The sequence below is a fragment of the Rattus rattus genome, chromosome 8, assembly GCF_011064425.1.
Source record: "Rattus rattus isolate New Zealand chromosome 8, Rrattus_CSIRO_v1, whole genome shotgun sequence".
NCBI classification, from domain to species: Eukaryota; Metazoa; Chordata; class Mammalia; order Rodentia; family Muridae; genus Rattus; species Rattus rattus.
Window position 1 is genome coordinate 1,395,828 of NC_046161.1, and position 26,148 is coordinate 1,421,975.

At 38.2% G+C, this 26,148-nt stretch overlaps 1 protein-coding gene across 7 annotated transcripts in view; it reads left to right on the forward strand.

Moving 5' to 3' along the window:
• Positions 1-26,148, forward strand: part of Gria4 (glutamate ionotropic receptor AMPA type subunit 4) — a 156,702-nt gene that overhangs the window by 36,328 nt on the left and 94,226 nt on the right. For all 7 annotated transcript variants that reach the window (XR_004388770.1, XM_032909667.1, XM_032909666.1 and 4 more), the window contains exon 3: positions 3,764-3,922. Coding sequence is in view for 6 of the 7 variants with exons in the window: in XM_032909667.1 (XP_032765558.1) it covers positions 3,764-3,922 (159 nt within the window). In the remaining variant the exon portion in view is untranslated. The remainder of the gene's footprint in view (positions 1-3,763; positions 3,923-26,148) is intronic.

Below are 26,148 nucleotides of genomic sequence, written 5' to 3' on the forward strand. Positions count from 1 at the left end.
TGTCTTTTTCCCACTGGATGGTCTTAGCTCCTTTGTGAAGAATCAAGTGACCATAGGTATATGCAGTCATTTCTGGGTCTTCAATACTATTCCATTTATCTACGTGCCTGTGTCTTTACCAATACCATACAGTTTTTATCACTGTTGCTCTGTAATACTGCTTGAGGTCAGGGATGGTGATTCCCCCAGACGTTCTTTTATTGTTTAGGATAGTTTTTGCTATCCTGGGCTTTTTTTTATTCCAAACGAATTTGCAATTGCTTTTTCTAACTCTATGAAGAATTGAGTGAGAATTTTGATGGGTGATACATTAAATCTGCAAATTTGTTTTGGCAAGATGTCCATTTTTAGAATATTAATCCTGCCAATCCATGAGCATGGGAGGTCTTTCCATCTTCTGAGATCTTCTTCAATTTCTTTCTTCAGCGACTTTAAGTTCTTGACAGACAGATCTTTCACTTGTTTGGTTAGAGTCACACCGAGCTATTTTATGTTATTTGTGACTATTTTAAAGGGTGTTGTTTCTCTAATTTCTTTCTCAGCCTGTTTAACCTTTGAGTAGAGGAATGCTACTGATTTGTTTGAGTTAATTTTATACACAGCCAATTTGCTGAAGTTGTTTATCAGGCTTAGTAGTTCTCTGGTGGTACTTTTGGGGTCACTTAAATATACTTTCATATCACCTGCAAATAGTGATATTTTGACTTCTTCCTTTGCAATTTGTTTCTCTTTGACCTCATTTTGTTGTCTGATGCTCTGGCAAGGACTTCAAGTACTATATTGAATTGAATAAATAGAGAGAGAATGTGCAGCCTTGCCTAGTCCCTGATTTTAGTAGCATTGCATCAAGTTTTTCTCCATTTAGTTATTGTTGGCTACTGGTTTGATATATATATATATATATATATATATATATATATATATATATATATATATATATGCCTTGTATTTCTGATCTTTCCAGGACTTTTATCATGACAGTGTGTTGATTTTTGTCAAATGCTTTCTGAGCATCTAAGGAAACGATCAGGTTTGTTTTTCTTTGAGTTTGTTTACACAGTGGATTATGTTGATGGATTTCTGTATATCGAACCACCCTTTCATCCCTGGGATGAAGCCTACTTGATCATGATGGATGATCATTTGATATGTTCTTGGATTGAGTTTGTGAGAATTGTATTGAGCATTTTGCATTGAGATGTAATTTTTAAATACAAATCTTGCTTTTATGGTGTGTTTGGATATCCAATATTTGCTTTGGTGGGAGAACTGGACTCTGATGATGCCAAGTAGTCTTGGTTTCTGTTGCTTATGTTCCTGTGCTTGCCTCTCACCATCAGGTTGTCTCTGGTGTTAGCTTGTTTTCCTGTCTCAGACAGTGGCTTGATCTTCCTGTAGGCTGCTGTGTTAGCACTCTTGTAGAGCTGTTTTCTTTCAGCCAGATCTGGGAATAGAGAGCTGCTTCTGAGTTTGTGTGACCTGAAGCCTCCAGGTGAGTTCCTTGGTGCAGAAGAGATGGTCTTACCTCTGCTCTCAGTTGTTTAGGTGCCCCTGGTGACTGGCCTTCAGCTCTTCCCACAAGCAGAAATCTGAACTGTCCCTTACTGCTCCTAGGTTCCTGTGCCCCAAGGGCAAAGAGGACACTAGGCAGGTTCCTCTTGGGTGAAGAATGTAAGCAGAAGTGGTGGTCTCTCCTGAGGTTTCAGGATTGTCCTCACTTATGAGGGTCCAGCTCTCTCCTCCATGGAATTTGGGTGCAGGGGAACTGTCTCTGTTTAGTTCTATACTCCAGTTTTTCGATTGGCTTGTTTGGTGTTTTGTGGTTTGTTTTGTGAGTTCATTGTATATTTTGGACATTAGCCCTCTATCAGATGTGTGAGTTGCTGAAGATTTTTTCCCAATCTGTAGGCTGCTGATTTGTCCTACTGATTTACCTTTACCTTGTAGAAACTTACCAGTTTAATGAGGTCCATTTATCAATTCTTGATCTTAGAGCATGAGTCACTGGAATTCTGTTTAGGAAATTTCTTCCATTGCCAATGAGTTTGAGGTTCTTTCCCACTTTTCCTTCTATTAGATTCAGTGTATCTGATTTATGTTGAGATCCTTGATCCACTTAGACTTGAGCATTGTGCAAGGTGACAAATACATATCTATTTTCAGTTTTCTAAGTACAGAGAAAGTAGTGCTTAGAGCAGTGCTATCTATTGAACATGCTTTCCTTTATCCATTGTATATTTTTGGCTTCTTTGTCAAAGATCAAGTGTCTGTAAGTGTGTGGTTTTATTTCTGAGTCTGCAATTCTATTCCATTTACCAACATGTTTGTCTCTATACCAATACCAAGAAGTTTTTAACACTATTGCTCTGTAATATACCTTGATGTCTAGTATGGTGATTCCCCCACAGTTCATTTATTGTTATAAATTGTTTTTGCTTTCTGGGTTTTTTGCCTTTCCAGATGAATTCAAGAATTGTTCTTTCAATGTCTTTGAAGAATTTTGTAGGAATTTTGATGGGAATTGTGTTGAATCTGTAGATTGCCTTCAGTAGAATGGCCATTTTTAGTATGTTAATTCTCCCAATCCATAAGCATGAGAGATCTCTTCATTTTCTGAGATCTTCCTTGATTTCTTTCTTGAGACACTTGAAGTTATTGTCATATAGATCTTTTGCTTGTTTGGTTAGAGTTACCCCAAGATATTTTATATTATTTTTATTATATATTATATTATTTATATTATATTTATATTATAATAATTATATATTATTATTTATTTTTATTTATATTATATTATTTATATTATTTCACCTGTTTGGTTTAGTGTTCCTGTAACTCTTTAAGGTATTTTTGTGTTTCCTTGTTTACCTATGTTGTCCTGTGTTTCTTTAAGGGAGTTATTTATGTCATTCTTAAACTCCTCTATCATCTTCATGAGATGTGAATTTAAATTCTATTCTTGCTTTTCCAGCATGTTGGGGTATTCAGAACTGGCTGTGGTGGGAGAACCGTGTTCTTTTGATGCCAGCAGTCTTCATCTGTGCTGCTTATGTTCTTGTGCTTGCCTATTGCCATCTGGTTTTCTCTGATGTTAGTTGGTCTTGCTGTCTCTGAGTGGAGCTTGTCCCTCCTGTAGGCCTGTGAGCCTGTGATCTTAGGAGTGAGTACACACCTAGAAAACCAGCTTCTTCTGGGCAGGATTTGGGTCTGTAGGGCTGTGGAACAGCCTTAGCTCTGGGTACAGGTTGAGGTAAGAAGGATCTTTTACCAGGCTTCGCTGCAGTTCCTGTGCCCTGTGCATGCGTGGGGGGGTGGGGGGTTCCTTTTCAGACAGTTGGTGGAACGAAAGTGGGGTCTAACTTGTGTGCTTAGAAGTGAAAACACCCTTGAGTAACCAGCTCACTCTAGGCAGGTGTTGGGTCTGGATAGCTGTCATTCAGCCTCAGGTCTTGGTGCAGATGGAGACCAGAAGGCTCTATGACTCTTAATAGTCCTTGGCTTTTATCTCTCCTTCTTTTCCCATGAAGGGGTGTTGCATTTTGCCAAATGCTTTTTCTGAATCTAAGGAGATAATGATGTGATTTTTTTTTCCTTTGAGTTTGTTTATATAGTGGATTATGTTAACATTTTTTTTTTTGTATATTGAACCAATGTTGCATCTCTAGGATGAAGCCTACTTGATTGTGGTGAAGTATGCTTTTAATGTGTAAGAATAAGAACATATAATGACCTAAATTTGATGAACATTTCTACTAATTTACAGGGTTTCAAGGATATTTCTCTTGAGAGATTTATACATGGAGGAGCAAATGTAACAGGATTCCAGTTGGTAGATTTTAATACACCCATGGTAACCAAACTAATGGATCGGTGGAAGAAACTAGATCAGAGAGAATATCCAGGTTCTGAAACACCTCCAAAGGTATTCAGTTTTGTATATTTTTAAGTATTATGTACTGTTGTTTTTTTTTTTTAATTTTTAAGTTATCTTATTTTATGTGAAGTGTTTTTGCCTTCATGTATGTCTGTGTGTCATGGGTATGCATTATGCTCTCAAAGGACAGAAGAGGGGGGTCATATCCACTAGAACTGGTGTTACTAGTGGTTATAAACCACCACATGGATGCTGGGAACTGAATCTGGATCCCACTCAAAAAGCAGTAAGTATTCTTAAGTGCCAAGCCAAATCTCCAGACCATGTTAATGCCTTTTATTTATGAGTTATTTTTTCTTTACTCACACAGACACTTTGTAGCATTTTCTCACTGACCTTGCACTAAAAAAAATTACTGAGTACTTTATAAATATTTGTGTAATCTGGTACAGTGAATAAAGTGCTTGCTATGAAGCATGAGAATCTGAGTTCAGATCCTCAGCACCCATATATAAATAACTAGTGCAGAAGTGCACTCCTGTAATCCCAAGTCTGGAAAGTGGAGGCCAGAGGTTTACTGGCTAGTCAGTATAGCCAATCCAGGAGTGCTAGCATTTAGTGAGAGACCTTGTCCTGAACAACAAGGTGAAGGAGAGAAGGAGAGAAAGTCACCTGATAGCTTTCTAGCCTCCAGATAATCCACAAAGAGGTATTGTCTCAATAGTTCAATTTTACCAATGAATATGATAGCATAAAAGCCTATTAGCTCAGAAAGGCAGAGAAAGCACCCAGCCAACCTTCCTCCAAAGCTGTTGTCCCAAAGGGAAAAGCTCCTTGTGTACACTGTCATTACAACTCCAGAAACTGAATGTCTCTCCCTTTTACTTCCTGTTTATCTCTCTATTCATCTTCCTGACTTCCTCTTGTTCTCTATGGTTTTGTCCTGTGTATATCCCCTCCTGGTCAACTGCTTGCTTGCTTTGCCTCTTAACCTATGGTTAACTTTATTTAGTTCTGTTTACAATAAGCAGAGAATCTTGGATATGTGTTAGGGCTGAGTCATATCACAACTAGAAATAGACTTTTCCAGTAAATAAGACAATCTCAGGGTTCACAATGTGATCAAATATCTTGCAACTCACAGGTGAGCCCAACTACAGATATACATGTTGCAGTAAAAGAAAAAGAAAAAAACAAAAAAACAAAAACAAGCAAAAAACAAAAACAAAAACACCAGCCAGAACAGTTCCAGTGCATACCCTGGCAGTCATGCTCCCTTGCTAGTTCTGGCTAGAGTGGGCCATTGGAACTAGCACTAATTTATCTCAGATTGGCATCTCTCCTGGCAGCTCTCTGTTAACTGCCAACTCTCTGGCAGATGCCCGGTAAAATTGGGGCTCTATAAGTCCAGCAAGATCTGGCCTATTGCAACTTTCTGCCATGGACTCTGCACCCACTCCCAGCAACTGTCCCCTGGTAGTTAACATACAAACTCCCAACTACCTGGTAAAATCAAGACTCAAAAAACTGTAGCACAACAATTAGATTTATATGTTAAATTTTTAATCCACAATGTATCCACATGATAAACTTACAACCAATTGATAAGGATATAAAATGTCCACAAAGATAAGATAAATTTGCCTACAGAAATCCATCCCTACTACCTTGACAATTCAAGAGCACCTGGATCTAGGTCATCCTTCCTACCTCCATCTTCATTCTTTCCTCTTTCCCTTCTCTCCTGCCTTACAAAAGTTTTGTCCCTGCCTGCCTTATATTTTACTGTCCAATCATGGCCTTGACCTAACTTGTCTGCCTTCATCTGCATAATGACATCAAACTGCATATACATGTCCATGTACATTCATATACATGCCATACATACAGGCATTCAGGTACCACAAAAATAATTTTCAAATGTCTGTATATAATAATAGGGCTCAACTCAAGCAGTTTATGGTTATCTTCTACATGAGTATTTAAAGTTTTGTATTTAAAGTTTTGTATTTAAAGTTTTATTAATGAACATTTAAATAGAGATGACTATTATTAATTTTCTACCCAGATAAAAACACCTTTGAAAACATAGTTCAAATCAATTAAAAATTGCAGGAGATAAAAATATATCGCTTCTTTCAATTGAAGAGTAAAACACTTACCTCTGATTATATTTTAAATTTTATGTATATATGTGTCTGTATATGCTTCAATTTCCTTAGGAGTTATGGGGTTGTTTAACTGGTTTATCTGTTCCTGATTTAACTTCGGTACCTGGTATCTGTCTAGGAAATTGTCCATTTCCTGCAGATTTTCAGGTTTTGTTGAATATAGGCTTTTATAGTAAGATCTGATGATTTTTTGAATTTACTCTGAATCTGTAGTTATGTCTCCCTTTTCATTTCTGATTTTGTTAATTTGGACACACTCTCTGTGTCCTCTCGTTAATCTGGCTAAGGGTTTATCTATCTTGTTGATTTTCTCAAAGAACCAACTTTTGGTTCTGTTGATTCTTTCTATGGTCCTTTTGTTTCTACTTGGTTGATTTCAGCTCTGAGTTTGATTATTTCCTGCCTTCTCTCCTCCTGGGTGTATTTGCTTCTTTTTTGTTCTAGAGCTTTTAGGTGTGCTGTCAAGCTGCTGACATATGCTCTTTCCTGTTTCTTTCTGCAGGCACTCAGCGCTATGAGTTTTCCTCTTAGCACAGCTTTCATTGTGTCCCATAAGTTTGGGTATGTTGTACCTTCATTTTCATTAAATTCTAAAAAGTTTTAATTTCTTTCTTTATTTCTTCCTTGACCAGGTTATCATTGAGTAGAACATTGTTCAATTTCCCGTATATGTGGGGCGTTCTTCCTTATTGTTATTGAAGACCAGTTTTTAGGCGTGGTGGTCTGATAGCACATGGGATTATTTCTATCTTTCTGTACCTGTTGAGGCCCGTTTTTTGACCAATTATATGGTCAATTTTGGAGAAAGTACCATGAGGAGCTGAGAAGAAGGTATATCCTTTTGCTTTAGGATAGAATGTTCTATAAATATCTGTTAAGTCCATTTGGCTCATGACTTCTCTTAGTCTGTCTACGTCTCTGTTTAATTTCTGTTTCCATGATCTGTCCATTGATAAGAGTGGGGTGTTGAAATCTCCTACTATTATTGTGTGAGGTGCAATGTGTTTTGAGCTTTAGTAAGGTTTCTTTTTACGTATGTAGGTGCCCTTGTATTTGGGGCATAGATATTTAGGATTGAGAGTTCATCTTGGTGGATTTTTCCTTTGATGAATATGAAGTGTCCTTCCTTATCTTTTTTGATGACTTTTAGTTGAAAATTGATTTTATTTGATATTAGAATGGCTACTCCAGCTTGCTTCTTCCGACCATTTGCTTGGAAAGTTGTTTTCCAGCCTTTCACTCTGAGGTAGTGTCTGTCTTTGTCTCTGAGGTGTGTTTCCTGTATGCAGCAGAATGCAGGGTCCTCATTGCGTATCCAGTTTGTTAATCTATGTCTTTTTATTGGGGAGTTGAGACCATTGATGTTGAGAGGTATTAAGGAATAGTGATTGTTGCTTCCTGTTATATTCATATTTGGATGGGAGGTTATGTTTGTGTGCTTTTCTTCTCTTTGTTTTGTTGCCAAGACGATTAGTTTCTTGCTTCTTCTAGGGTATAGCTTGCCTCCTTATGTTGGGCTTTACCATTTATTATCCTTTGTAGTGCTGGATTTGTAGAAAGATATTGTGTAAATTTGGTTTTGTCATGGAATATCTTGGTTTCTCCATCTATGTTAATTGAGAGTTTTGCAGGATACAGTAACCTGGGCTGGCATTTGTGTTCTCTTAGGGTCTGTATGACATCAGTCAGGATCTTCTGGATTTCATTGTTTCTGGCAAAAAGTCTAGTGTGATTCTGATAGGTCTGCCTTTATATGTTATTTGACCTTTTTCCCTTACTGCTTTTAATATTCTTTCTTTATTTTGTGTATTTTGTGTTTTGACTATTATGTGATGGGAGGTGTTTCTTTTCTGGTCCAATCTATTTGGAGTTCTGTAGGCTTCTTGTATTCCTATGGGTATCTCTTTTTTTAGGTTAGGGAAGTTTTCTTCTATGATTTTGTTGAAGATATTTACTGGTCCTTTGAGCTGGGAGTCTTCACTCTCTTCTATACCTATTATCCTTCGGTTTGATCTTCTCATTGATTCCTGGATTTCCTGTATGTTTTGGACCAGTAGCTTTTTCCGCTTTACATTATCTTTGACAGTTGAGTCAATGATTTCTATGGAATCTTCTGCTCCTGAGATTCTCTCTTCCATCTCTTGTATTCTGTTGGTAAAGCTTGTATCTACAGCTCCTTGTCTCTTCTTTTGGTTTTCTATATCCAGGGTTGTTTCCATGTGTTCTTTCTTGATTGCTTCTATTTCCATTTTTAATTCCTTCAACTGTTTGATTGTGTTTTCCTGGAATTCTTTCAGGGATTTTTGCGATTCCTCTCTGTAGGCTTCTACTTGTTTATTAATGTTTTCCTGTGTTTCTCTAAGGGAGTTCTTCACGTCTTTCTTGAAGTCCTCCAGCATCATGATCAAATATGATTTTGAAACTAGATCTTGCTTATCTGGTGTGTTTGGATATTCCATGTTTGTTTTGGTGGGAGAATTGGGCTCCGATGATGCCATGTAGTCTTGGTTTCTGTTGCTTGGGTTCCTGTGCTTGCCTCTCGCCATCAGATTATCTCTAGTGTTACTTTGTTCTGCTATTTCTGACAGTGGCTAGACTGTCTTATAAGCCTGTGTGTCAGGAGTGCTGTAGACCTGTTTTCCTGTTTTCTTTCAGCCAGTTATGGGGACAGAGTGTTCTGCTTTCGGGCGTGTAGTTTTTCCTCTCTACAGGTCTTCAGATGTTCCTGTGGGCCTGTGTCTTGAGTTCACCAGGCAGGTCACTTGCAGCAGAAAAGTTGGTCTTACCTGTGGTCCCAAGGCTCAAGTTTGCTCGTGGGGTGTTGCTTATGAGCTCTCTGGGGAGGCAGCAACCAGGAAGATCTGCGCTGCCGTTTCCAGGAGCTTCCGTGCACCAGGGTTCCAGATGGTGTTTGGTGTTTTCCTCTGGCGTCAGAGATGTGTGCAGAGTCCATTCTCTTCTGGTTTCCCAGGCGTGTCTGCCTCTCTGAAGGTTTAGCTCTCCCTCCCACGGGATTTGGGTGCAGAGAACTGTTTATCCGGTAGATCCCTTCAGGTTCTGGCGGTATCTCACATGCAGCGGTCCTGCTGCTCTTGGGCCCTCCTCCTCGGGAACCCAGAGGCCGTATACAGTTTCCTCTTGGGCCAGGGATGTGAGCAGGGGTGGGCAGTGTTGGTGGTCTCTTCCGCTCTGCAGCCTCAGGAGTGCCCACCTGACCAGGCAGTGAGGTCTCTCTCCCACGGGGTTTGAGAGCAGAGAGCTGCTGCGGCCGGGATCCGCGGGTTTGGGACTCCCGGTAAACACAGGAAGTGCCCGGTCCTAGAGGAATTATGCCTCTGTGTGTCCCGAGTTCACCAGGCAGGTCTCTTGCAGCAAAAAGTTGGTATTACCTGTGGTCCCGAGGCTCAAGTTCGCTTGTGGGGTGCTCCCTATGAGCTCTACGCGGCGGCAGCAACCAGGAGTTTAACATAGATTTAAGGAAGAAAGAGTCACTTGGAAAAAAAAAAGTAAGCACCAAAAAAGCTACCTGATGTATACGTGTGTGTGTGTGTGTGTGTGTGTGTGTGTGTGTGTGTGTGAGTGTAGATAGATTTGTGATATATATATATACATATTTTTAAATATACATACATATATTCCATATATATATACATACACATGCATATAATGTATCATGAGTGTGTCATTAGCATTTGCAGAAGAAGCTCACAAGTTTCTACTCATGGGTACATTTTGTATATTCTGAAAGAATAGGTCCTAGATATCATATCAATGAGGCCATTCTTCTCTGACTCTAACATAGTGTTCTTGAGCACCACATAATAAATCCTAATATTTATTCATTCCTCAACTATACATTTCACTAGACTTTTAATGACTTATTTGAAATTCAGACATAAAAAACTAAAAGCAGTGAGTACAATCACCTATCTTATTTCTTAGCTACAAGGTTTTGTTTTGGTTTTGGTTTTGGTTTTGGTTTTGGTTTTGGTTTTGGTTTTAAATTGGCTGCCACCTTCCCCTATTCAGTATTGAAAATAGACCGGTATTTTATAAAAGCAAGGAATTACAAAATAAAGTATTTACTAGGTGTCTACCAGTAAATCATAGTTGGCGTTTGAATGTTTGTGAGATGTTAAGTGACTATGGTAATTGGCTCCCTATCAGTAAAAATTCAGAGGTCCTCTGTTTCAACCTGTTTCTGGAATTTGGCATATCCCATCACCCTACGTCCCCATAGAGTCTGACTCACACCTTGATAAGATGTTCTACCAAGACGATCTGTCAAATAATGTAATCTGTTGTGTGCTTCTGTAAAATTTGTTTGCCAAATCCTTATGTCATCAAATTCCTTTGAATAAACCCTCAGTTTATACATTTTCCCTATAAAAAGAGGCCTGAAATAAAAAGTGGACTCACATTGCTCTCTCTAATCCTGTTTTGGTGAGTTAGTCCTATACATAGTAAATAAACCTTGCTTAATTGTATATTTTAAATTAAAAAGGTCATAAATCCATGGAATACATAAAACATGATCATTTTAATGTCACCTTTTTGATGACATTTTTACTATTGCTTTGGTCTAACTATTATGTTATAGTTTGTCGTGGTGTATGCTTATAATAATTTCAATTGACAATTTCAAATTTAAGCATTTTACACTAATTTCATAAATACAGCTATATAATATATTATAAAAGAATGCACACCATATAAAAGACCCAAACAAAGAAAGAGAACTTCAGACCAATTTCCCTTATGAATATCAATGCAAAAAGACTCAATAAAATTCTTGCAAACCAAATCCAAGAGCACATCAAAACAATCATCCATCATGATCAAGTAAGCTTCAACCCACGCATGCAGGGATCGTTTAATGTATGGAAACCATCAATGTAATCCACTCTGTAAACAAACAGAAAGATAAAAACCACATAAACATTTCATTAGATGCTGAGAAAGCATTTGATAAAATTCAACACCCCTTCATGATAAAAGTCCTGGAAAGAACAGGAATTCAAGGCCCATACCTAAACATAGTAAAAGCCATATACAGCAAACCAGTAGCTAATATTAAAGTAAATGGAGAGAAACTTGAAGCAATCCCACTAAAATCAGGGACTAGGCAAGGCTGCCCACTCTCTCCCTACTTATTCAATATAGTTCTTGAAGTTCTAGCCAGAGCAATCAGACAACAAAAGGAGATCAAAGGAATACAAATTGGAAAAGAAGAAGTCAAAAATCAGTATTTGCAGATGATATGATAGTATATGTAAGTGACTCATAGTAAAATAGTTAAAATAGTAAATAGTTAAATAGTAAAAATGTCATCAAGATAGTATATTAACTTAACTCAAATAAATCAGTAGCCTTCCTCTACACAAAAGAGAAACAAGCCGAGAAAGAAATTAGGGAAATGACACCCTTCATAATATTCACAAATAATATTAAACCTTGGTGTGACTTTAACCAAGCAAGTGAAATATCTGTATGATAAGAATTTCAAGCCTCTGAAGAAAGAAATAGAAGATCTCAGAACGTGGAAAGATCTCCCATGCTCATGGATTAGCACAATTAATATAGTAACAATGGTCATTTTACCAAAAGCAATTATAGATTCAATGAAATCCACATCAAAATTCCAATCCAATTCTTCATAGAGTTAGAGAGAACAATTTGCAAATTCATCTGGAATAACAAAAACCCCTGAACTCAAGCAGTGTTACAGAACAGTAGTGATAAAAACTGTATGGTAATGGTACAGAGACAGGCAGATAGACCAGTGGAATAGAAATGAAGAACCATAAATGAACCCATACACCTAGGGTCACTTAATTTTTGACAAAGGAGCCAAAATTATCCAATGGAAAAAATGATAGAATTTTCAGCAAATGGTGCTGATTCAACTGGAGGTCTCATGTACAAGAATGCATATCAATCCATTATTATCACCCTGTACAAAGCTTAATTCCACATGGATCAAGGACGTCCACATCAAACCGGATACACTCAAACTAATAGAAGAAAAAGAAGGGAAGAATCTCGATAACATGGGCACTGGAGAAAATTTCCTGAACAAAACACCAAAGGTTTATGCTCTAAGATCAAGAATCGACCAATGGGATCTCATAAAACTACAATGATTCTATAAGGCAAAGGACACTGTTGTTAGGACAAAATGGCAACCAACATATTGGCAAAGGATCTTTGCCAATCCTACAACTAATAGAGGGCTCATATCCAAAATATACAAAGAGCTCAATAAGTTAGACCGGAGGGAGACAAATAACCCTATTAAAAATGGGGTTCAGTGCTAAACAAAGAATTCACAGCTGAGGAATACCTAATGACTGAGAAACACCTTAAGAAATGTTCAACAACTTTAGTCATAAGGGAAATGCAAATCAAAACAACCATGAGAATCCACCTCACAGCAGTCAGAATGGCTAAGATCAAACACTCCGGCAACAGCAGATGCTGGCCAGGATGTTGAGAAAGAGAAACACTTCTCCATTGTTGGTGGGATTGCAGACCATTCTGAAATCAGTCTGAGGTTCCTCAGAAAATTGGACTTCAAGACTACCTGAGAACCCAGCTATATACCTGTCTTGGGCATGTGCCCAAAAAAGATGCCCTAATATGTAACAAAGACACATGCTCCACTATGTTCATAGCAGCCTTATTTATAATAGCCAGAAGCTGGAAAGAACCCAGATGCCCTTCAACAGAGGAATGGATACAGAAAATGTGGTACATCTACACAATGGAACATTACACAGTTATCAAAAACAATGACTTTTTGAAATTCATAGGTGCATGGATGGAACTGGAAAATATTCTGAGTGAGGTAACCCAGTCACAGTAAAACAGAGTTGGTATGTACTCATTAATAAGTGGATATTAGCCCAAATGCTCGATTTACCTCAAACAACAGAACATATGAAACTCAAGAAGGATGACCAAAATGCGGATACTTCACTCCTTTTTTTTTTCCTTTTAATTAACTTGAGTATTTTTTATTTACATTTCGAATGTTATTACCTTTCCCGGTTTCCAGGCCAACATCCCCCTAACCCCTCTCGCTCCCCTTCTATATGGGTGTTACCCTCCCCATCCTCCCCCCCATCACTGCCTTCCCCGGAAAAATCACATTCACTGGGGGTTCAGTCTTAGCAGGACCCAGGGCTTCCCCTTCCACTGGTGCTCTTACTGGGATATTCATTACTACCTATGAGGTTAGAATCCAGGGTCAGTCCATGTATAGTCTTTGGGTAGTGACTTAGTCCCTGGAAGCTCTTGTTGCTTGGCATTGTTGTTCATATGGGGTCTCGAGCCACTTTAAGCTCTTCCAGTCCTTTCTCTGACTCCTTCAATGGGGGTCCCATTCTCAATTCAGTGGTATGCTGCTGGCATTCGCCTATGTACTTGTTGTATTCTGGATGTGTCTTTCAGGAGAGATCTACATCTGGATCCTGTCAGCCTGCACTTCTTTGCTTCATCCATCTTATCTAGTTTGGTGGCTGTATATGTATGGGCCACATGTGCGGCAGGCTCTGAATGGGTGTTCCTTCTGTGTCTGTTTTAATCTTTGCCTCTCTCTTCCCTGCCAAGGGTATTCTTGTTCCCCTTTTAAAGAAGGAGTGAAGCATTCGCATTTTGATCATCCGTCTTGAGTTTTATGTGTTCTGTGCATCTAGGGTAATTCAAGCATTTGGGCTAATAGCCACTTATCAATGAGTGCATACCATGTGTGTTTTTCTGTGATTGGGTTAGCTCACTCAGGATGATATTTTCCAGTTCCATCCATTTGCCTATGAATTTCATAAAGTCATTGTTTTTGATAGCTGAGTAATATTCCATTGTGTAGATGTACCATATTTTCTGTATTCATTCCTCTGTTGAAGAGCATCTGGGTTATTTCCAGCTACTGGCTATTATAGAGAAGGCTGCTATGAACATAGTGGTGCATGTGTCTTTGTTATATGTTGGGGCATCTTTTGGGTATATGCCCAAGAGAGGTATAGCTGGGTCCTAAGGTAGATCAATGTCCAATTTTCAGAGTAAACTCCAGATTGATTTCCAAAATGGTTGTACCAGTCTGCAATCCCACCAATAATGGAGAAGTGTTCCTCTTTCTCCACATCCTCGCCAGCATTTGCTGTCACCTGAGTTTTTGATCTTAGCCATTCTCACTGGTGTAAGGTGAAATCTCAGGGTTGTTTTGATTTGCATGTCCCTTATGACTAAAGATGTTGAACATTTCGTAAGGTGTTTCTCAGCCATTCGGTATTCCTCAGCTGTGAATTATTTGTTTAGCTCTGAACCCCATTTTTTAATAGGGTTATTTGTCTCCCTGCGGTCTAACTTCTTGAGTTCTTTGTATATTTTGGATATAAGGCCTCTATCTGTTATAGGATTGGTAAAGATCTTTTCCCAAGCTGTTGGTTGCCATTTTGTCCTAACACAGTGTCCTTTGCCTTACAGAAGCTTTGCAGTTTTATGAGATCCCATTTGTCGATTCTTGATCTTAGAGCATAAGCCATTGGTGTTTTGTTCAGGAAATTTTCTCCAGTGCCCAGGTGGTCGAGATGCTTCCCCATTTTTTCTTCTATTAGTTTGAGTATATCTGGTTTGATGTGGAGGTCCTTGATCCACTTGGACTTAAGCTTTGAACAGGGTGATAAGCATGGATTGATCTGCATTCTTCTACTTATTGACCTCCAGTTGAACCAGCACCAAGATAATGCTATCTTTTTTTCATTGGATGGTTTTGGCTCCTTTGTCAAAAATCAAGTGACCATAGGTGTGTGGGTTCATATCTGGGTCTTCAATTCTATTCCATTGTTCTATCTGTCTGTCTCTGTACCAATACCATACAGTTTTTATCACTATGGATCTGTAATACTGCTTGAGTTCAGTGACAGTGATTCCGACTGAAGTCCTTTTATTGTTGAGGATAGTTTTAGTTATCCTGGGTTTTTTTTATTCCAGATGAATTTGCAAATTGTTCTGTGTCACTCTTTGAACAATTGGATTGGAATATTGATGGGGATTGCATTGAATCTGTAGATCGCTTTTGGTAAAATGGCCATTTTTAATATATTAATCCTGCCAATCCATGAGCATGGGAGATCTTTCCATCTTCTGAGGTCTTCTTAAATTTCTTTCTGCAGAGGCTTGAAGTTCTTATTGTACAGATCTTCTACTTGCTTGGTTAAAATCACACTGAGTTACTTTATATTATTTGGGACTATTATGAAGGGTGTCGTTTCCCTAATTTCTTTCTCAGCTTGTTTCTCTTTTGTGTAGAGGAAGGCTACTGATTTATTTGAGTTAATTTTACACCAAGCCACTTTGTTGAATTGTTTATCAGCTTTAATAGTTCTCTGGTGGAACTTTTGGGATCACTTAAATATACTATCATATCATCTGCAAATAGTGATATTTTGACTTCTTCTTTTCCGATCTGTATCCCCTTGACCTCCTTTTGTTGTCTGATTGCTCTGGCTAGTACTTGGAGAACTATATTGAATAAGTAGGGAGAGAGTGGGCAGCCTTGTCTAGTCCCTGATTTTAGTGGGATTGCTTCAAGTTTCTCTCCATTTAGTTTAATGTTAGTGACTGGTTTGCTGTATATGGCTTTAACTATGTTTAGGTATGGGCCTTGAATTCCTAATCTTTCCAGGACTTTTATCATGAAGGGGTGTTGAAGTTTGTCAGATGCTTTCTCACTATCTAATGAAATGATCATGTGGTTTTGTTCTTTCAGTTTGTTTATATAATGGATCACATTGATGGTTTTCCGTATATTAAATCATCCCTGCATGCCTGGGATGAAGCCTATTTGATCATGGTGGATGATTGTTTGGATGTGCTCTTGGATTCGGTTTGCCAGAATTTTATTGAGTATTTTTGCTTTGATATTCATAAGGGAACTTGGTCTGAGGTTCTCTTTCTTTGTTGGGTCTTTGTGTGGTTTAGGTATAAGAGTAATTGAGGCTTCATAGAAGGAAATTGGTAGTGCTCCATCTCTTTTAATTTTGTGGAATAGTTCGGATTGTATTGGTCTGAGGTCTTCTATGAAGGTCTGATAGAATTCTACACTAAACCCGTCTGAATCTGTGCTCTTTTTGGTTGGGAGACCTTTAATGACTGTTTCTATTTTGTTAGGAGTTATTGGGTCGTTTAAATGGTTTATCTATTCCTGATTTAACTTCGGTACCTGGTATCTGTCTAGGAAATTGTCCATTTCCTCCAGATTTTCAAGTTTTGTTGAATATAGGCTTTTGTAGTAGGATCTGATGATTTTTTGAATTTCCTCTGATTCTGTAGTTATGTCTCCCTTTTCCTTTCTGATATTGTTAATTTGTATACACTCTCTGTGTCCTCTCATTAGTCTGGCTAAGGGTTTATCTATCTTGTTGATTTTCTCAAAGAACCAACTTTTGGTTCTGTTGATTCTTTCTATGGTCCTTTTTGTTTCTACTTGGTTGATTTCAGCTCTGAGTTTGATTATTTCCTGCCTTCTACTCCTCCTGGGTGTATTTGCTTCTTTTTGTTCTAGAGCATTTAGGTGTGCTGTCAAGATGGTAACATATGCTCTCTCCAGTTTCTTTCTGCAGGCACTCAGCGCTATGAGTTTTCCTCTTAGCACAGCTTTCATTGTGCCCCGTCAGTTAGGGTATGTTGTACCTTCATTTTCCTTAAATTCTGAGAAGTCTTTAATTTATTTCTTTATTTCTTCCTTGACTAGGTTATCGTTGAGTAGAGCATTGTTCAACGTCAACGTATATGTGGGCATTCTTCCCTTATTGTTATTGAAGACCAGCTTTAGCCCGTGGTGGTCTGATAGGACGCATGGGATTATTTGTATCTTTCTGTATCTGTGGAGACCTGTTTTGGACCAATTATATGGTCAATTTTGGAGAAAGTACCATGAGGTCCTGAGAAGAATGTATATCCTTTTGCTTTAGGATAGAATGTTGTATAAATATCTATTAAATCCATTTGGTTCATGACTTCTCTTAGTCTGTGTACATCTCTGTTTATTTTTCTGTTTCCATGACCTGTCCATTGATGAGAGTTGGGTGTTGAAATCTCCTACTATTATTGTATGAGGTGCAATATGTGTTTTGAGCTTTAGTAAGGTTTCTTTTACGTATGTAGGTGCCCTTGTATTTGCAGCATAGATATTTAAGATTGAGAGTTCATCTTGGTGGATTTTTCCTTTGATGAATATAAAGTGTCCTTTTTTATCTTTTTTGATGACTTTTAGTTGAAAATTTATTTTATTCGATATTAGGATGGCTATTCCAGCTTGCTTCTTCAGAAAATTTGCTTGGAAATTTGTTTTCAAGCCTTTCACTCTGAGGTAGTGTCTGTTTTTGTCTCTGAGGTGTGTTTCCTGTAAACAGCAGATTGCAGGGTCCTCATTGCGTATCCAGTTTCTTTCTATGTCTTTTTATTGGGGAGTTGAAACCATTGATGTTGACAGATATAAGAAATAGTGATTTTTGCTTCCTGTTATATTCATATTTGCATGTGAGGTTATGTTTGTGTGCTTTTCTTCTCTTTGTTTTGTTGCCAAGATGATTAGTGTTTTGCTTTTTCTAGGGTGTAGCTTGCCTCCTTATGATGGGCTTTACCATTTATTATCCTTTGTAGCGCTGGATTTGCAGAAAGATATTGGGTAAGTTTGGTTTTGTCATGGAATATCTTGGTTTCTCCATCTATGTTAATTGAGAGTTTTGCAGGATACAGTAACATGGGCTGGCATTTGTGTTCTCTTTGTGTTCAAGGCTCTTCTTCACTTTTTCTTTTATTAGATTCAGTGTATCCAGCTTTTAGAGTCTCTGTTGAGATGTCTGGTGTGATTCTGATAGATATGCCATTATGTGTTACTTGACCTTTTTCCTTTACTACCTTTAGTATTCTTTCCTTGTTTTGTGCATTTGATGTTTTGATTATTATGTAATGGAAGGAATTTCTTTTCTGGTCTATTTTATTTGAAAATCTGTAGGCTTCTTGTATATTTATGGACATCTCTTTCTTTGGGTTAGGGAAGTTTTCTTCTATAATCATGTTGAACATATTTACTGGCCCTTTAAATTGGGAAGCTTTGCTCTCGGTCATACCTATTATTCTTAGATTTAGTCTTCTCATTTTGTGTCCTGGATTTCCTGAATGTTTTTGATTGGGAACTATTTTTGCATTTTGCATTTTTTAAAAAATTTTCTTTGTTGTGTCAATGTTTTCTATGGTATCTTCTCCACCTTAGATTATCTTTTCTCTTATATTCTGTTGGTGATGCTTGCATCTATGACTCCTGATCCCTTTCCTAGGTTATCTACCTCCAGGATTGTCTCTCTTTGTGATTTCTTTATTGTTTCTATTTCTATTTTTAGATCCTGGATTGTTTTGTTCAATTCCTTCACCTGTTTGGTTGTTTTTCCTGTAATTTTTTATAAAATTTTTGTGTTTCTTCTTTATGGGCATCTACCTGTTTACCTGTTTTCTCCTGTATTTCTTTAATGGAGTTATTTAAGTCCTTCTTATAGTCTTCTCTCATCATCATGAGATGTATCTGGTATGTTGGGGTATCCAGGATCTGCTGTGGTGGGAGAACTGGGTTCTGATGATGCCAAGTGGCCTTGGTTTTTGTTGCTTATATTCTTGTGCTTACCTCTCACCATCTTGTTATTTCTAGTGTTATCTGGTCTTGTTGTCTCTGACTGTAGCCTGTCCCTTTTGTGAGTCTGTAAGCCTGTGGCCTTAGGTGTGTTAGCACTCCTTGGAGACCAGCTCTCTCCAATGGGATTGGGATGCAGAGAGATGTGGCTCAGGGTCAGCTCCGGGGCACATATGGTAACCTGAAGGAACATGTCCCTGGCTGCTAGACATTTCCTATCACATCTTCCCATTTAATATACATTTTTACCCTCTGTGATTATATTCTGAAAACCTAACTCAAGAATAAGTGATACAAATATTAAGTCATTGTTCTTAAAAAGGAATGTAAGATTGCTTTATGAGGACTTCTAGATGCGATCTTCTGTCAATTAATTAACACATTGTTTTATTCATTTTAGTTATTTTTGTTCCTTAGCATTGACCTAAAGCCACTCCTCAAAGAAAATTTTATATATATATATATATATATATATATATATATATATATATATATATATCAGAAGCTCCAGTGCCTTCTCACATTATGCGCATTAGGCAGCAATCAATGCTATGTTTCAGATCATTTTTTTTGTGAGAAATTTCTGGTTTTTATTAACTTGAGTATTTCTTATATACATTTCGAGTGTTATTCCCTTTCCCAGTTTCCGAGCAAACATTCCCTCCCCCTCCCCTTCCTTATGGGTGTTCCCCTCCCATCCTCCCTCCTTGCCCTCCCCCAACAGTCTAGTTCACTGGGGTTTCAGTCTTAGCAGCACCCTGGGCTTCCCCTTCCACTTCTTCTCTTACTAGTATATTCATTCCTACCTATGAGGTCAGAGTCCAGGGTCAGTCCATGTATAGTCTTTAGATAGTGGCTTAGTCCCTGGAAGCTCTGGTTGCTTGGCATTGTTGTACATATGGGGTCTCGAGCCCCTTCAAGCTCTTCCAGTTCTTTCTCTCATTCCTTCAACAGGGGTACTATTCTCAGTTCAGTGGTTTGCTGCTGGCATTCGCCTCTGTATTTTCTGTATTCTGGCTGTGTCTCTCAGGAGCGATCTACATCTGGCCCCTGTCGGCCTGCACTTCTTTGCTTCATCCATCTTGTCTAATTGGGTGGCTGTATATGTATGGGCCACATGTGCGGCAGGCTCTGAATGGGTGTTCCTTCAGTCTCTGTTTTGATCTTTGCCTCTCTCTTCCCTGCCAAGGGTATTCTTGTTCCCCTTTTAAAGAAGGAGTGAAGCATTCACATTTTGATCATCCTCCTTGAGTTTCATTTGTTCTAGGCATCTAGGGTAATTCAAGCATTTGGGCTAATAGCCACTTATAAATGAGTGCATACCATGTATGTCTTTCTGTGATTGGGTTAGCTCACTCAGGATGATATTTTCCAGTTCCAACCATTTGCCTACGAATTTCATAAAGTCATTGTTTTTGATACCTGAGTAATATTCCATTGTGTAGATGTACCACACTTTCTGTATCCATTCCTCTGTTGAAGGGCATCTGGGTTCTTTCCAGCTTCTGTCTATTATTAATAAGGCTGCGATGAACATAGTGGTGCACGTGTCTTTTTTGTATGTTGGGACATCTTTGGGTATATGCCCAAGAGAGATATAGCTGGATCCTCAGGCAGTACAATGTCCAATTTTTTGAGGAACCTCCAGACTGATTTCCAGAATGGTTGTACCAGTCTGCAACCCCACCAACAATGGAGGAGTGTTGCTCTTTCTCCGTATCCTCGCCAGCATTTGCTGTCACCTGAGTTTTTGATCTTAGCCATTCTCGCTGGTGTGAGGTGAAATCTCAGGGTTGTTTTGATTTGCATTTCCCTTATGACTAAAGATGTTGAACATTTCTTTAGGTGTTTCTCAGCCATTCGGCATTTCTCAGCTGTGAATTCTTTGTTTAGCTCTGAACCCCATTTTTTAATAGCGTTATTTGTCTCCCTGCGGTCTAACTTCTTGAGTTCTTTGTATATTTTGGATATAAGGCCTCTATCTGTTATAGGATTGGTAAAGATCTTTTCCCAATCTGTTGGTTGCCGTTTTGTCCTAACCACAGTGTCCTTTGCCTTACAGAAGCTTTGCAGTTTTATGGGATCCCATTTGTCGATTCTTGATCTTAGAGCATAAGCCATTGGTGTTTTGTCCAGGAAATTTTTTCCAGTGCCCATGTGTTCCAGATGCTTCCCTACTTTTTCTTCTATTAGTTTGAGTGTGTCTGGTTTGATGTGGAGGTCCTTGATCCACTTGGACTTAAGCTTTGTACAGGGTGATAAGCATGGATTGATCTGCATTCTTCTACATGTTGACCTCCAGTTGAACCAGCACCATTTGCTGAAAATGCTATCTTTTTTCCATTGGATGGTTTTGGCTCCTTTGTCAAAAATCAAGTGACCATAGGTGTGTGGGTTCATTTCCGGGTCTTCAATTCTGTTCCATTGGTCTACTGTCTGTCTCTGTACCAATACCATGCAGTTTTTATCACTATTGCTCTGTAATACTGCTTGAGTTCAGGGATAGTGATTCCCCCTGAAGTCCTTTTATTGTTGAGGATAGTTTTAGCTATCCTGGATTTTTTGTTATTCCACATGAATTTGCAAATTGTTCTGTCTAACTCTTTGAAGAATTGGATTGGTATTTTGATGGGGATTGCATTGAATCTGTAGATCGCTTTTGGTAAAATGGCCATTTTTACTATATTAATCCTGCCAATCCATGAGCATGGAAGATCTTTCCATCTTCTGAGGTCTTCTTCAATTTCTTTCTTCAGAGTCTTGAAGTTCTTATTGTACAAATCTTTTACTTGTTGGTTAAAGTCACACCGAGGTACTTTATATTATTTGGGTCTATTATGAAGGGTGCCGTTTCCCTAATTTCACTCTCGGCTTGTTTCTCTTTTTTTTTTTTTTTTTTTTTTTTTAACTTGAGAATTTCTTATATACATTTCGAGTGTTATTCCCTTTCCCGGTTTCCAGGCAAACATCCCCCTCCCCCCTCCCCTTCTTTATGGGTGTTCCCCTCCCCATCCTCCCCCCCTTGCCGCCATCCCCCCAACAATCTAGTTCACTGGGGGTTCAGTCTTAGCAGGACCCAGGGCTTCCCCTTCCACTGGTGCTCTTACTAGGATATTCATTGCTACCTATGAGGTCAGATTCCAGGATCAGTCCATGTGTAGTCTTTAGGTAGTGGCTTAGTCCCTGGAAACTCTGGTTGCTTGGCATTGTTGTACATATGGGGTCTCGAGCCCCTTCAAGCTCTTCCAATTCTTTCTCTGATTCCTTCAACAGGGGTACTATTCTCAGTTCAGTGGTTTGCTGCTGGCATACGCCTCTGTGTTTGCTGTATTCTGGCTGTGTCTCTCGGGAGAGATCTACATCTGGCTCCTATCTGCCTGCACTTCTTTGCTTCATCCATCTTGTCTAATTGGATGGCTGTATATGCATGGGCCACATGTGGGGCAGGCTCTGAATGGGTGTTCCTTCTGTGTCTGTTTTAATATTTTCGGCTTGTTTCTCTTTTGTGTAGAGGAAGGCTACTGATTTATCTGAGTTAATTTTATACCCAGCCACTTTGCTGATGTTGTTTATCAGCTGTAGTAGTTCTCTGGTAGAACTTTTGGGATCACTTAAATATACTATCATATCATCTGCAAATAGTGATATTTTGACTTCTTCTTTTCCGATCTGTATCCCCTTGACCTCCTTTTGTTGTCTGATTGCTCTGGCTAGAACTTCAAGAACTATATTGAATAAGTAGTGAGAGAGTGGGCAGCCTTGTCTAGTCCCTGATTTTAGTGGGATTGCTTCAAGTTTCTCTCCATTTAGTTTAAGGTTAGAAACTTGTTTGCTGTATATGGCTTTTACTATGTTTAGGTATGGGCGTTGAATTCTTATTCTTTCCAGGACTTTTATCATGAAGAGGTGTTGAATTTTGTCAAATGCTTTCTCAGCATCTAATGAAGTGATCATGTGGTTTTGTTCTTTCAGTTTGTTTATATAATGGATCACGTTGATGGTTTTCCGTATATTAAACCATCCCTGCATGCCTGGGATGAAGCCCACTTGATCATGGTGGATGATTCTTTTGATGTGCTCTTGGATTCGTTTTGCCAGAATTTTATTGAGTATTTTTGCGTCGATATTCACAAGGGAAATTGGTCTGAAGTTCTCTTTCTTTGTTGGGTCTTTGTGTGGTTTAGGTATAAGAGTAATTGAGGCTTCATAGAAGGAAATTGGTAGTGCTCCATCCGTTTCAATTTTGTGGAATATTTTGGATAATATTGGTCTGAGGTTTTCTATGAAGGTCTGATAGAATTCTGCACTATACCCGTCTGGACCTGGGCTCTTTTTGGTTGGGAGACCTTTAATGACTGCTTCAATTTCCTTAGGAGTTATGGGGTTGTTTAACTGGTTTATCTGTTCCTGATTTAACTTCGGTACCTGGTATCTGTCTAGGAAATTGTCCATTTCCTGCAGATTTTCAGGTTTTGTTGAATATAGGCTTTTATAGTAAGATCTGATGATTTTTTGAATTTACTCTGAATCTGTAGTTATGTCTCCCTTTTCATTTCTGATTTTGTTAATTTGGACACACTCTCTGTGTCCTCTCAGTAGTCTGGCTAAGGGTTTATCTATCTTGTTGATTTTCTCAAAGAACCAACTTTTGGTTCTGTTGATTCTTTCTATGGTCCTTTTTTGTTTCTACTTGGTTGATTTCAGCTCTGAGTTTGATTATTTCCTGCCTTCTACTCCTCCTGGGTGTATTTGCTTCTTTTTTGTTCTAGAGCTTTTTTAGGTGTGCTGTCAAGCTGCTGACATATGCTCTTTCCTGTTTCTTTCTGCAGGCACTCAGCGCTATGAGTTTTCCTCTTAGCACAGCTTTCATTGTGTCCCATAAGTTTGGGTATGTTGTACCTTCATTTTCATTAAATTCTAAAAAGTTTTTAATTTCTTTCTTTATTTCTTCCTTGACCAGGTTATCATTGAGTAGAACATTGTTCAATTTCCACGTATATGTGGGCATTCTTCCCTTATTGTTATTGAAGACCAGTTTTAGGCCGTGGTGGTCTGATAGCACGCATGGGATTATTTCTATCTTTCTGTACCTGTTGAGGCCCGTTTTTTTGACCAATTATATGGTCAATTTTGGAGAAAGTACCATGAGCAGCTGAGAAGAAGGTATATCCTTTTGCTTTAGGATAGAATGTTCTATAAATATCTGTTAAGTCCATTTGGATCATGACTTCTCTTAGTCTGTCTACATCTCTGTTTAATTTCTGTTTCCATGATCTGTCCATTGATGAAAGTGGGGTGTTGAAATCTCCCACTATTATTGTGTGAGGTGCAATGTGTGTTTTGAGCTTTAGTAAGGTTTCTTTTACGCATGTAGGTGCCCTTGTATTTGGGGCATAGATATTTAGGATTGAGAGTTCATCTTGGTGGATTTTTGATGAACATGAAGTGTCCTTCCTTATCTTTTTTGATGACTTTTAGTTGAAAATTGATTTTACTTGATATTAGAATGGCTACTCCAGCTTGCTTCTTCCGACCATTTGCTTGGAAAGTTGTTTTCCAGCCTTTCACTCTGAGGTAGTGTCTGTCTTTGTCTCTGAGGTGTGTTTCCTGTAGGCAGCAGAATGCAGGGTCCTCGTTGCTTATCCAGTTTGTTAATCTGTGTCTTTTTATTGGGGAGTTGAGGCCATTGATGGTGAGAGATATTAAGGAATAGTAATTATTGCTTCCTGTTATATTCATAATTAGATGTGAGGTTATGTTTGTGTGCTTTTCTTCTCTTTGTTTTTTTGCCAACACGATTAGTTTCTTGCTTCTTCTAGGGTATAGCTTGCCTCCTTATGTTGGGCTTTACCATTTATTATCCTTTGTAGTGCTGGATTTGTAGAAAGATATTGTGTAAATTTGGTTTTGTCATGGAATATCTTGGTTTCTCCATCTATGTTAATTGAGAGTTTTGCAGGATACAGTAACCTGGGCTGGCATTTGTGTTCTCTTAGGGTCTGTATGATATCAGTCCAGGATCTTCTGGCCTTCATAGTTTCTGGCGAAAAGTCTGGTGTGATTCTGATAGGTCTGCCTTTATATGTTACTTGACCTTTTTCCCTTACTGCTTTTAATATTCTTTCTTTATTTTGTGTGTTTTGTGTTTTGACTATTATGTGATGGGAGGTGTTTCTTTTCTGGTCCAATCTATTTGGAGTTCTGTAGGCTTCTTGTATGCCTATGGGTATCTTTTTTTTAGGTTAGGGAAGTTTTCTTCTATGATTTTGTTGAAGATATTTACTGGTCCTTTGAGCTGGGAGTCTTCACTCTCTTCTATACCTATTATCCTTAGGTTTGATCTTCTCATTGAGTCCTGGATTTCTGTATGTTTTTCAGATCATTTTAAGCTCTAAAATAACCTGTCAAAAGCACAAATTTGGGTAAAATTGCACCTCCTGAGCAACAAAAAGCTGTACTTGTTTATATCATGAGAACAGAAACAAAAAATTGTAGTCTTTATGTATTTAACTAGAGAAGGAACTTTGCATATTGACTGAATTGAATGTTCCACTACTCTGTATATGCCTATAATTGCCCTCAAAAGTATCAGTTAAGTATTGATTTGGAGATTGTAAATAAATGTTAATAAGTAATGAAATTCAAAACCAGAGTTCATAAATGGTGAGATTTGGATATAATTAACTGAACTGTATTTCAGTTGGTTAATGTGTAACCCAAGAATTAACACATAACCTCTGATCTCATCATTTTCTTTTAGTAAAAGAAATAATAATTACTAATATTAATGAAATATGAAAACAAATGTTCTTTTGATTTCATGATTCTTTGTTACTTTTCTGTTGCTCCAGCTAAATATAGCTGTGCTCTTTAGTCAATGTCACCAAGTATAGGTGTCAGTCACCAAGTGTAGGTGTTACCTCCACAGTCTTTCACCTTTATCTGAACTATCCATTTATTCCAACTTTATTCCAAAATTTATTTCAAGTTCCACCTTCTCCGTGATCTTCCTCTATACTCTCCATGATACTCAGTTCTGCTCTTATTAACCAGGACTTACCATAATTAGTATTTGTCTCCTGGAAACTCCTGTAAGGACCACGCAGGATCAACCTTCACATTCTCACATTTCTTAGCCAGTGGGTTCTGCAGTCAGCTTGTCGGGTAGTGATGAATAGCCAGTTTCACAACTACAGTAAACAATTAATTTTTATTTTTCTGCTTTGTGCTCTGTAACTTACATATTTTATATTCTATAAAATTAGGAATAGCATGACTTGAATTTATTTTAGTTCTTTCCTTTCGAAGTCCATTTTCCTCTACTGCACATGGATTCTGTCTGTTTATCTCTTATACCTACAAATGTTGAGATGCAGAATTTGCCTCTTCATTCTGAATGATGGGTAGGACAGAAA